Source organism: Ruditapes philippinarum, unplaced genomic scaffold (assembly GCF_026571515.1).
Source record: "Ruditapes philippinarum isolate M1 unplaced genomic scaffold, ASM2657151v2 ctg250_1_1_1_1, whole genome shotgun sequence".
Lineage (NCBI taxonomy): Eukaryota > Metazoa > Mollusca > Bivalvia > Venerida > Veneridae > Ruditapes > Ruditapes philippinarum.
The window spans coordinates 246,536-260,654 of record NW_026860535.1 but is presented as its reverse complement, the minus strand read 5'-3'; the positions used below and the strand labels follow the sequence as shown (position 1 = coordinate 260,654).

The 14,119-nt window shown below is 31.9% G+C and overlaps 2 protein-coding genes across 2 annotated transcripts in view; both read left to right on the top strand.

Annotated features, from left to right (window-relative positions):
* The first annotated feature begins 1,171 nt into the window (after positions 1-1,171).
* Positions 1,172-10,088, top strand: LOC132760502 (glutathione S-transferase P-like). The gene is made up of 8 exons (XM_060752490.1): positions 1,172-1,234; positions 1,551-1,586; positions 1,897-1,997; positions 2,456-2,543; positions 5,812-5,915; positions 6,600-6,656; positions 7,558-7,599; positions 9,155-10,088. Coding segments are annotated over exons 1-8 (618 nt in total). The 5' UTR covers positions 1,172-1,233; the 3' UTR covers positions 9,344-10,088.
* Positions 10,089-12,371: 2,283 nt separating this feature from the next.
* The window catches only part of LOC132760498 (DNA-directed RNA polymerase III subunit RPC2-like), a 29,237-nt gene continuing 27,489 nt past the window's right edge, over positions 12,372-14,119 (top strand). Inside the window, exon 1 of the mRNA XM_060752486.1 lies at positions 12,372-12,533. Coding sequence (XP_060608469.1) covers positions 12,474-12,533 — 60 coding nt within the window. The 5' untranslated portion in view covers positions 12,372-12,473. The remainder of the gene's footprint in view (positions 12,534-14,119) is intronic.

Sequence of the window (14,119 nt, the reverse complement as noted above, 5' to 3'; positions counted from 1 at the left end):
ACGTCATCGCGGACATGTTGAGTGCTTTTTATCGACTAATAAGAATATCAAAAAAAAAAACTGTAGCGCACCAATACATGATGTAATTTTTAAAAACAAAACGTTCTTCTTTAAGCCTGAAAAATGGATAAATTTTGTTTGGGAGTCCCAATGGGAGCATTTAGGAGAAAAATTTTAGGACTAAACTAGGCATGCAGTAAAAAAAATTTTATCATCAGTACCAAACATATACTTATACATAACCCTTTAATTCGACGTCTGTGATATAGCAAAAAACAAGCAAACGGAAGTACAATTATCTAGGTACATGTATTTCCCTTTTTAAGCTTGACGATTAATGCATGCATTACCGAACTTTATAAATTCTTGCTTAGTTTTTCGGTAATGATATTGTCTTTATTTGGTGCATCTGTTAACCATCAGTTTTAGGCATTGACCAAGGCGAGGTAACTTTGATATTAACAAAGTTACTACCAAGCATTTGTTACTTTTCGTAGACATTGCACTCATTGTTTAAGATTCCATTCATATGTAGAGCATTTTTAATCTTCGTGTCAATGGTTTCAAAATATGAAATTATATCCCGCTTAATTGATAATGTTATCTAAGTGATATTGACATCACAAGAAAGGCTCAAGTTAAAATATATTGGTTGGGTTTAATTTCGCACAAACACTGTAACGGTCATGTGTCGATAGTCAGTGAGGGGCAAGTAGTTTGAAGTCAGCGACCTTAAAGATCCTGTAACTCATTTTATCATAAATATAATGCCCAAATGAAGATTTATCAATATTGTAAGTTCCAAAAAGCATTATTTGTAAAGATATTACCGAATTTACATTTCATGTTAATATGGGGAGGTAATTAGAAATTTATTTTCTATACCGTCTAAGTCATTTTTTTCAATAAGAAATGAATGCATATATGTTAATGGTTACATATAATGTAGACAAATATTTGCAGTACATATTTTACATATTCTTTGATGTTTGAAAATTGTATTAGAAGCATAATAGTGTACATAATTCTTAAGTGTGGTAACAACCTTAATAATAGCATACAGGATCATTAATTAAAGTAAAGGTACTGACTGAAATTGTATAGGATCGGAAGACATGGTAAATGATTTCGTTATAACATCATTTTTAATTTTTTGGCCTTAAACATGTATACATACGTACACTGATATGATACGATGCAACTCAAACACTTTGGGTACAGTCGGCGATAGCAAGTAAGTTTTTATTTAGTAATACTAATAAACGCAAAATACAAAAGTGTGTTTTAAACACAACGCACATTCGCAAACAAATATGCATAATTCTTAATTAATGAATTTTAATACTTTATTGCCGTGTCATCTATATAAGTTATTTCTTCGTGTATAGCAAATCAAAACAAATCAAAACATCTTGCACTTATTTTCAAAGTTGTTACTTAAAAGTCTGTACCCCCGGATTACCTCGAAACTCCAAAATATTTCAGTTCCGGAGTAGGTCTTTCGAAACTATTAATCTATACATGTATTAGATACTTTTTTATTTTTTCAGTGACAAACTATCAACTGTTATATTTTCCTCTCAGAGGTATGTTTAAACCTAAGTGCAACTTACAACGCTTGTCAAAGGGACATCTGGATAAATTTTGGATGGGCGATGTATTTTTCTTAGTCCAATCTTTACGCACGGACGCTATAAGAAGTCCCCATTAGAAGTTGTATTTTGGTAGCGGTAACAAGCAATGTATGAAAGTAATGGCAAACTTTACCTTATAGATACCTGTCTTTTTTAGATTTTATTTTTCAATGAAGACTAAAAACAAATAATCCTACTTTATTTCTCTCGCATAACTAGAAACACATTTTGAAAGTCTTTATAAAACTTCTTTACGTTCTAGGGCGTGGCCAAGCAACTAGGTACTTCTTCGTGGATAATGGGATCGACTTTAAAGAAGTTAATATTAGACAGGACTGGTTCGAAACCTATAAACCGCAGATGGTATGTATTATACATGATTAATGTTTACAGTCTAGTAAAAGAGGAGCAGCCCGAGGGATCAAGCTAGACTACGGTCCATTCCTTTCAGCTCCGCCTTCTTGAAGTCAGACGCACAGATGCTAGGAAATCCCTCTTCTACAAGATTCACCATGGTCTAGTTGTTATCCCCAGCGAATAATACAAATAATTTTCCTCAATTACAAAATGTAAGTAAATAGATAAAATAAAAGAATTAAATGAATAAAATTCCCAAAACAAAGCTGAGAATTGTGCATGATTGATAATTTTCATCATCATTCATGCTGGTAAACATTTTCTTAATTTTACAGACAAATATTTTCCCAAATTAGAAAATCTCGTGACTGACAATTTCCATTTTTCTGCGGAAATTAACACGCCTTAAACTATAGTTGATAAACACCTCTGGTCTTTTTTCTATTTTTTCTGTATTTTTTCAGCCATTTGGTCAAGCGCCTTTATTGAAAGATGGCGACTTTGAAGTGGCTTATTCAAGCTCTATTCTGCGTTATCTTGGAAGAAAACATGGTAAGATAATGTTATATATATCTAAGGTTAGGTATCTTGGAAGAAAACATGGTAAGATAATGTGATATATATCTAAGGTTAGGTAATGTGCTTTATATTTAAGGTAAGGTAATGTGCTATATATCTAAGGTAAGATAATGTGTTATACATGTATATCTAAGGTAAGGTAATGTGCTATATATCTAAGGGAGGTAATGTGCTGTTTTATCTAAGGTAAGATAAGGTGCTATATATCTAAGGTAAGATATTGTGCTATATATCTAAGGTAATGTTATATACTACATATCTAAGGTTAGATAATGTACTATAGTATATATCTAAGGTAAGATAAGGTGCTATATATCTAAGATAAGATAATGTGCTATATATCTAAGGTAAGTTAATGCGCTATATATATAAGGTAAGATAATGTGCTTTATATTTAAGGTAAGATAAGGTGCTATATATCTAAAGTAAGCTTATGTGCTTTACATTTAAGGTAAGATAATGTGTTTTATATCTAAGGTTAGATAATGTGCTATATGTATAAGGTAATATAATGCGCTATATATCTAAGGTAAGAAAATATGCCATATATCTAAGGTAAGGTAATGTGCTATATGTCTAAGGTATTGTGCTATATATCTTAAGTAAGATAATGTGTTTTATATCTTAAGTAAGATAATGTGTTTTATATCTTAAGTAAGATAATGTGCTATATATCTAAAGTAAGGTTATGTGCTTTATATCTAAGGTAAGATAATGTGTTTTATATCTAAAGTAAGGTAATGTGTTTTATATCTAAAGTAAGATAATGTGCTATATATCTAACGTTAGGTAATGTGCTTTATATCTAAGGTAAGGTAATGTGCTTTATATCTAAGGTAAATAATTGTGTTATATATCTAAGATAAGATAATGTACTATATATCTAAAATAAGATAATGAGCTTTATATCTAATTAAGATATTGTGCTATAAATCTAAGGTAAGATAATGTATCATATATCTAAGGTAAGATAATGTGCTATATATCTAAGGTAATATAATGTGCCATATATCTAAGATAAGATAAGGTGCTATTAATCTAAAGTAAGATAATGTGCCATATATCTAAGGTAAGATATTGTGCAATATATCTAAGGTAAGATAATGTGCTATTTATCTAAGGTAAGATAATGTGCAATATATCTAAGGTAAGATAATGTGCAATATATCTAAGGTAAGATAATGTGCTATTTATCTAAGGTAAGATAATGTGCTATTTATCTAAGGTAAGATAATGTGCTATATATCTAAGGTAAGGTAATGTGTAATATATGTAAGGTAAGGTAATGTGCTATAAATCTAAAGTAAGGTAATGTGTTATATGTCTAAGGTAAGATAATATGCTATATATCTAAGGTAAGATACTGTGCCATATATCTTAGGTAAGGTATTGTGCTTTATATCTAAGGTAAGATAATGTGCTATATATCTAAGTTAAGTTAATGTGCTATCTATCTAAGGTAAGGTAATGTGCTTTATATCTAAAGTAAGATAATGTGCTATGTATCTAAGGTAAGATAATGTGCTTTATATCTAAAGTAAGACAATGTGCTATATATCTAAGGTAAGGTAATGTGCTTTATATCTTGTATCTTGGAAGAAAACATGGTAAGATAATGTAATATATATCTAAGGTAAGGTAATGTGCTTTACATCTCAGGTAAGATAATGTGCTATATATCTTAGGTAAGATAATGTGCTATATGTCTAAGGTAAGGTTATGTTCTTTATATCTAAAGTATGGTAATGTGCTATTTATCTAAAGTAAGATAATGTGCTATATATCTAAGGTAAGGTAATGTGCTTTATATCTAAAGTAAAATAATGTGTTTTATATCTAAGGCTAGGTAAATAATCTCATTCGGTGACCTCGATTACTCGAGTGACAACAAAAGTCTTCGTTGTCTGCCAGATAAAATGTCAAGATCTCATTAAATAGATCAAACATATTCAAGCCCATCATATTACATACTTCTGTAGATCGGTGACGCAATAATCTATTAAGGTGACATAAAGTAAGACAAGTTAAAAATAATAACAAATTTAATTTTTATTTTAACTAATATTAGTTGTTATTCAGTCACAAACCTTTGATTAAATGTTAATCACATTAAGGTGATAGACAAAACGTTTGGCTTCGAACGGTAATTGCGCTTAGTGAAGACTGAATGTTAAAATGGCCATTTTAAGTTTGTTCCGTACCCCGGGGTTAGGGCAACCATTACAAATTCTTGCTATCTCAACCTCATACATAAGGTGTGTGTATACCCTTTAAAGGACAAGTACAAATGTTTACTTTTCAAAATGTCCTTTGCATGTTTCGCGGAAATGGTAAATCATGATATAACAAGAAAAGCATTGATGCAAAGCAAAGCAAAGCATCAAAGGGTGTCCAAGCAAGAAATGCGGCAAATGACGATAAACTAGAAGACATCTGATGACTAGATATTCTTATAAAGTTTTCAGTGGTTAATTGGATTTTACCAGAATTGTATGCCAAAGATAAATGGGAGGACAAAAGACATTGTTCATCATAAACTTTGGTAGGTTTGCTAAATTAAAGATTAGAATATTTAATTATTTTCTTTGGAACAAACAAAATAGTAGTTAAAATGAACAAAATCTGTGGGCGCGGAGCAATAAATAGATTTTCGGACTTTCACAATGTTAATGCCATCTAGCTATTTATACCTTTCGAATTCATGTAGCCATTCTCATTCGTTAATACGACATGCTGCGAATCACCGAAGGGGAAACCAATATATGACTTTACATAATAGAAATTGGAAGGAGTTCTTAATTATGAATTTATTTTCAGCTGTAAATCGTAATTGCCCATGTACAAAAAAATAGTAAACACAAATAGCTCAAAAAAGGAATAGCACAAATCAGCCACCATAGGTCTTTTTGTTAGTCTAACTCATGACGATGCTCATAAAAAATTGATAACTCAAAAACAGACTATGCAAGCTTCAAATAAAGATCACGATCACTTTTTTGAAACAGTTTAAAGTTTCAGATATTAAGAAAAATATCGTGTACGTTCATGCAACAATCGTGTATCGGTTATAAGTTATATCCCGTATATTTTGCAACATGTTAATACAAATTACATAACTAGTGCACCTTGCATTCAGACTTCCATGACTTCATGTACAAGTATGCGTGTTTAGTCCCTGTCTTCGCGACATAGGCATGTGGTATTGACAAAGTTTACACGTGTTTTCTTTATTTCTTAACAGGATTGTACCCGAATGATGTAAAAGAAGCAGCCAAGGTTGATATGATTGCCGATCACGTTGAGGACATCAGAGAGCCGTATATTAAAATGATTTATTACAGTTACGTAAGTAATAAATTTCAACTGAAAGAACATCTATTCATTGCAAGTGCACTTCTATTCTGCCAAAGGGCCATTAAAAGGACAAAATACTGCAAGAGACGTGAAACGGCCGAGCAGTATCCGGTCTAGCAGTAAATATCCCCAATCGGAACACATCGACGTTTAAGCATAACCCGAAGGGTCGAAATGTTGCGATTGTAAATATCCAAAATTATGATACAATCCTGACATATGGTCTAGAACAATGTTAATTTTTAGTTAAATCAATCTATTAATAACTCTGGGGATATCTTGCTTTCATTTGAAATAACCTTCTTTCTTCACCCTTACTATGCTAGATACGTGTATCTTAAATGGACTTGTCCATATCTTAATTTGGACTAAACCATTTATATCAAAGTAATCAAAGCGTTAATGTATCTATAAGACATCAGTTTATTTCATGTTATTACATTATTTTGTGTTAATCGTTGATATTTTCTTTGCTTTCAAGGCGGAATAATAAACAAGAAGTATCTGTTGCTGTTTTTTTTTGTTTTTTTTTTTGACTCATGCTATAAAAGCCTTGTGTAATATAATATTATGAAATACATTCATGGTAAGTTTTCGAAACAATCTGGGATCGTAGTCTCCGTGTAAGAGAGATATTTACAAATGTACGTTCAATGTTTATTTTCTTTTTTTCAGGATACTGAAAAAGATGACTATGTGAAAACTGCTATCGTACAGCTTGGATATGTCGAAGTATGTCGCACTACATATTCACTTTTCAATGAAATATTCGATTCTGGCAGTTTGCAGGCTTGAGCAAAATGGTCAAATTATTCAAAAATTATACGAACATTTTTTTTTCAAAAATGATTAAATTTTACTCTACTCACTCATCGCAATGGCATATTGTATGCTGCATCATGTACACTTCTATACTAGTGTATTTATTTCATTATTATATTAGATTGTCATATTACACTGTTATATCATTTCATTATTACATAACATTATTATATTACATTGTTTTATTTCATGCTTTCCAGTGTTTTATTGTAATATATCAGATGATTATATTCTGATAAACCACTAGTGAAATTTATAAAATATAATTTTCACTGTAGCCGGACTATATCTGAATGCGGATGAAAAGAAAATCAAAACTACATGGAATAACAGGCAGAAATAAATGCCGTCATGCGTAAATTTTGCTTCATTAAGAAAAGGAAGTCGATGTCATCATACATCATGTTAAAAATGTAGCACAATTACAGAAATTTAACAGGCCTATGTTTCAAAATTCATGATGTGACGTCATGATGTGATGACGTCACAAAGGAGAATACGCGACGTTACGCGGCAAAATCAGTAAAAAATACTTAAAATCACTTAAAAAAGCATGAAATAAAAAGAAAATTTATTTGTTTTACATATAAGATTGAAATATATTTCATTCGTGAACACCAGCTATTATATTTTCACTCGTGGCTACGCCACTCGTGAAAATATTGCATCTGGTGTTCACTCAGTGAAATTATATTTCAATCTTACATGCAAAACAAACAAATATCCTCTATATATTACACTGTTATATTACATTATCAAATCCAGCCAATGTTCTTTATATAACTTGATAACTTATTCTCTTATTCTTTAGAACCTGCTTAAAAAGTGGGGAGCTGAATACATTTCAACAAAGGTATGTTTTCATTGTAATGTTTTTACTTAAAGGGACTCCACTTAATTATGTTTTATAACATGACGGGACTAGAAATATTTTTTGGATTTATTTACCATTTGGTTTAAGTTTGGACCGATATATTGTAAGAAATTTTTCAGATCATTTCCTCGCCCTGTTCTTCCAGAATCATCACTGCTATTGTTCAATTGATATGACTCAAAAATGAAAAGCCTTGCAACGTTTTCGTTCAAAATCGGACTTAAATCGCACAAAAAACCGATTTCAATTTAATTCTTAGCCTATTTCGTGATTATCCTTAGCAGATTTTCCCATTTTAAATGCTTCAATTGATCCTTTTATAAGTTGTTCAAATTTTATGTTCTAGGCTTTTTGACTTCAGTGGAGCTCCTTTAAGATAATTTCAATGATGCGTAAAAACCATCATAACATCTCGTGTATGGTTGTAGAACTGTACATAGCTAACAGAAAAAGTCAGTTATCGTAAATATATTGCTAAACAAGTTATCCCATCGAAGTTTTATCATTTTTGGTTTTTGGCGGATTGGCATCAAAGTAAGTTGTATGTCTATAGATTAAAACAATGTTATCAGAAGATAATCATGCCTTGTATAATATCATTAAATTTTTTATTAAAACAAATGTTGCTAATAAATGCATAACTTTGATATCGTTTTCATATTTTTATCATAATAAAAAAAACATTTACTTCCTATACGTGTATATAATTATAATTTAAAATTGAGCCGTGTCACGACAAAACCAACATAATGGGTTTGCGACCAGCATGGATCCTGATCAGACTGTGCATCTGATAGCGAACAGCATGGATCCTGATCAGACTGCGCGGAAGCGCAGGCTGGTCTGGATCCATGCTGGTCGCAAACCCATTATGTTGGTTTTGTCATGACGCGGCTCAATTGATAAATTTGTAGATAAGCAAAAAAAAGGCAGATATGTATATATAGTCCGACTCCCGGCGCTAATTGAGTCTGTATTGATAACGAAAAAAGAAAAAGCATGCATATAAAATAATAGTTTTATATGTTGCTAACATTAAGAATCGGATGCATGCATTTGTCTTCTAGGACAGAAAAGAAATACATGTCAAAGAAAAAAGGTGTCATGCATGCCTATGTTGTTAACCCTCTCGGATGTATACGCAATTTCATGCAAAGCACTGTGGTGATGAGTCCTGTGATGCTTGGTATGGTGGCTGTTTTACGCCATGTCGTATTTTCGCTTCTTCGCCTCAAAATGCGAAAACACGAAGGGACAACAAGGTCTAAGACAAAGTTGATCTTTGTCGTCTCTTCATGTTTTCTCGTTGTTGTATTTTTGAGGCGAAGAAGCGAAATTAGGACAGGAGGACGAAAATACGACACATAAAGTCTGTCGTATATTCGCATTCCAAATACGACATGGCATTAATCAGGCACAATAGTTTGGATCTTTCAGCTCACATGAATACAATCTTTTTAAAGTAAGTCAAATGTTAAGACCTTCCTCGTGTTGGCCATCGTGGCTTTTTTCTTATCGTCTGCTCATATTTCAGATATCGTTTGCCGATTACAACCTGTTTGATATACTAGATGTTCATGTTATACTCTCCCCTACCTGCCTAGACGCATTCCTTACCCTCAAAGCATACTACGATCGCATGGCTTCACGACCTAACTTGAAGAAATACCGGGCTACAGAGGAATTTAAGAAGCTACCCGTCAATGGAAATGGGAAACAGTAAATATACAGGAAGTGACGTCATCCAAGATGACTGATACCTGAATAATTATAATTTTGTTAGAAAAGCATAATTTACAAACTGGATATCCTAGTCATCATGCAGTCATCATGCAGAAAGCGCAGCAAAGGTTTTTTCATTTAAGAATTGTCGTTAACTCTTGTAACCGTTCAAATGATCTGCAAAAGTCACATTTATGCACATCTTTCATTCATATTAGTTGTTCATAAATTCATACGGTCATTTTAATAAATAATTATGACCTCTTCACACTTGAAATAACCCATGGGAGGAATTTCATCGTCTTATTCCCAACCATTCCGAATGCAATGTCGAAAGCGAAAGGAAGGAAATTAAAATCGTAAAAAATGTTATTTTTAGGCCTACATTTTGGGTAGATTGGTAGCTTTTACTAACCTCAGAAAGCATGTAACGCTTCAATGTCATGGAATACCATCCACACAAAACAGAGACTTAAAAGAAAATAATTTATTTCATTTACATGAATATTTCAACAATTGTTGTTGTACCCTATGCTTTCAAAATCAACAGATCACTACAACACCAAACTAATGTAAACTTTACAACCAACGGTACTTTTTTCAACGCGGGTGTAGCGTTAAGAGGTTGTCATTAGATTCTGGTCATAGTGTGTTCTTCCCTCTAAAAAAGATGCAAAGTGTGAACATGTGACACACAAGGCTAGCGTAAACAAAATATCTCAAGCCAAAGTTAGAAATATTTTCAATTTCATATATTTCACCAGTACTTAAGAACGTATAACACTCTCCTGATATTTAAAATGCAGGCATTATACTTTCAATAAACAAATCTCATTACTCACCTTCAACATCTCTCAAAAGACATAGATAATATCTATGTCTCTGATCTCTCCAATTAATTTGGAAACGATTCAGATCACCCGACACCGCGTATTGAAAAACATCAGATAAATCTCAAACAGAAATAAAACAGGTCAAAATCGAGCAAAGAATAAAAGAATAAAAGGAAAATAAATCGTGAAAAACATCAAGAAAAATAGATAAAGTTCCGAAATGCATTTATTTTCATTTCTCAAAAAAAAATGTATTTTTTTTTAGTTCTGTTACAATTTTCTGCAAAAGTAGATCTATTCATTGGCCATATAACTTTAAAATAATTTTTTTAAAAAAGAAAGAACAATTCTCATCATTTACTTGAATATTCTGCGTACATTCTTTTCTTTACTAAGGTCCGGTGAGACGTCAATAGCAAAGGGCAATAATTCAGTCAAAATTTGCAGTCACATTAAACATCTATCAATCTGATCTCCTCGGCAATAGATAAAAAGTAAATAGGAAGTATACGGAATAAGCCAATGTTTTACGATTGTACTTTAAAAGAGATGAGGAACATACACGGACCTCAACACCATCAATATCAAGACACGAAAAAACATTCTGAGGACAGTCAGTGAGGAACCTTATGTTAACTATGCAAAAAAAAATAAATAAATAAAATCGGTGATAGTAGTCCAGCGAGTAGGGAAATACCAACGAATAATAAGTAGATTTTGTTTACAAATACTTACAGAATTATCCAAATACTAGTAGTCAGTAAGCGACTGTATGTGTGCTTCTTAATATTGAAATGATGTGTTATAGCATTGGCGAAACGCAAGGAATACATCGGAATCGCAATTTATTTCAGATGAATATTTATACATGTAATAAGAAAAATATTAGTATTCCCGATGATGATGGTGATGATGTTTTTGCTGCTGCTGCTGCTACTACTAATTCATGCAGCAAATGTGTTACGTAATATAAAATATATAAACGTGTCCCTCGGCTTTTTTAAACGGACAATCATCTATGATTGGATGCGAAGTGTTTCTGAAAGGTACACCATTGAGGACATCGACTGGATCGGTACAACATTCAAATAGAGGTACATGGTATAAACATTTCAAACTTAACCCTGCTAACGGCAACTGAATTTACACATCTGTGCCATCTGATCGTGCATGGACTGCACTGTACGCTATTCAGTCAGTACTTTTTTTTTAAAAATTTAACTAAAATGATGTATAGTTTTGTTCCGATTAAAAAAGACAAGTCCGTTTCAGACATTTAACATGGGAAGTGTTACATTGGTCTGTATATTGATTATTGATGCGAAGTAATGAATTTATTATAGAACTATTTTATAACAATGGTACAATTAAACAAACCTTTAATTAAATGCGAAAATGAAATTCATCTATTCATTTCGTTTAGAATGAAAATGCATGCAATGATGTACTTATCGGGACCTGGTGTATTTTTATTTATTTATTTTTACCAGTTAAACTCGTTTGCTATTGTTTTAATATAAACATAAAAACTGTTCTAATGAAAACTCTTTCATGAAATTTATCCTACGGCATCCTAGTAGCCACTAGTCAATTCAAACTACCAAACACTGTACGTATCACGTTCGGAACCAGTTTCCAATTAATTCTGTCACCCTGCCTGATCTTGACCAATTCAAACAGGCGGTGGTTAAGATACAGAATTTGTGATTTTACTTTTAATTTTCACTGTTTATAATAAAAAAATATCTTAACAAAGTCTCTCACTGTCCTGAATTTTTTTAAGGATTTAACTTCTCTGACACCGTTAATTATTAACGCATCCGATGTGCACGATATTCCTGCCTGTAACGCACGAGAGGTTAGCAGTATACCATATATAAAATATTATAAGATCTACTAGGTGCTTCAGTTTAAAGATAAAATAACAGAGTGAAAGGTATTGAAAATAAAAATATTAGGGTATGATTTTAATTGTTTATCGATGTCACCTTTCTAAAAAGATGACTAGATTGAATATTACATTAGGAGGTTTTTCCAGTTGTTGAGAGCTCTAGAAAAGAAAGTTATATAGGTATAGGCAATTGTGTATTTCAATTAACAGGCGTGTCAAGCGTGTTTTTTATTTCATTATCTATAAATGTTATTGAATAAAAATTTATTACGATACCGGATCATGGGTGTTCCGTATTCCGTATACTGTGAGTTACAAAATATCCTTAAACTGAATAGAACAGTATGGCTGCCCCCATGAAGGCAATAATTTCGGGTTCATAAAGTTTCACAAGTTGTTAAAAAAGTATGGGCGACCTATCGAATTTAAACCGGGAGAAGTTGGCTGCTCCTGTCAAGGAGATTGAGGTAAAGATTTCATTAATCTTAAAAACAAATGACATGTACGATATTCTTTCTTAAACTGTTATATGGCTAGGACTAGGAGGGATTCGCTCCTCGTCCAATTCGACCTATGACTATGTGTTGGTACTTAAATGATTATAAGCGACTCTACCTGTTTTAGACTTAAACATCCAGTTTCACTCATAATTAATATGACTATATTGGTTGTTAAGATGTTGCATAGAAAGATATAATGGAAAGATATCCCAACTATTGAAAATTTATATAAAGTCTTTGGGCCATAATAAAATCTTAATTTATCTGGGACTTAAATTACTATTTGAAGCCCCAGATTTTATTCAAATTATTCAAATCAAGATGGAATAAATAATAATAATGTAATAAGGTAGTCCTTCATTTTATCATGCAACTACTATGGTAACTGCCCGATAACACTTGCCTGATAATTATTTTTGATATCAGGTCAGTAACCTGATATCAAAAATAAGCCCCGCCCATTTTAACGGACTTTTTTCAATTGCTTATATTCTCATTTTCATCAGCATGTGAATTCTACAATGTAATCTCTTACAAGTCTTGAATCAAGGTGCGATATTTATTATTTCGATTTCAATTACGAATAAATTAGATAGCGAATAGTTTTAGCACCAACTAAATGAAGTGACGTCATAATTTTTATTGCAAATGACATCATCGATGTTCACGTCATACTATACATGTAATCATAACAAACAGGCTAGACGATTTTCTTTGAGAACTTGTAAATGTTTACTTTATTTCGCCGGATTATTATTTAGTAAGTGAACAAATTGTTTCGTTTAAAAAATAAGACGCATGTGTGTATAGCTTGTGTTTGATTGCCGATTTGACTTTTCTTTGATTGAAATTATCGTGAACTTTTGAATTTGACAATTCAAGACAAAAATTGCAGTAAAGTTTAGTTTATGTGATTCTAAGTGGATTTTTTGGATCGATGTTTAAATTAAAGGTAAGAATTTTATCGTATCAGGCCTACATTCTGTTGTATCTTTTATCCGACTCGAAAGAAAAAATGGCCGCCAATAACAAATTCTAAGTTTCAGGGGCGGAGGAATTTGTTTTCAAGAATTATTTCTTTGAACAAAAATCCCCCTTTTTTACGAAATTCGCTGTTTAAAAGTAGATTATTTTTTTTATTTTGACAGTTATTATGTGTTACATGATAAATAGAAAAACATGCTACTGTCTTTTGATATCAATTTTATCAGGCTCGGCTGATATGGGCAGAAAGGGCTCGGCAAGCCTCGCCCTTTCTAGCCCATATCAGCCTCGCCTGATAAAATTGATATCAAAAGACAGTAGCATGTTATTCTCTATTTAACGGACATAATATGATGTTTTTTCGCTGTACCCAATTGATTTTGGCAGAGACAAAGATTTATCCGTGTCTCTGATTTTGGGGTCTTAATACACATAAACATTACTTTATCAAACACAAAATTCAACATTTTGACCGTAGAAATGTGTCTTCAAAGTAGGGCATAAGAGAAAATAATCATATAGACAACTCAATTTAATAGACATATACATGTAAATAAAGAACTGAATCA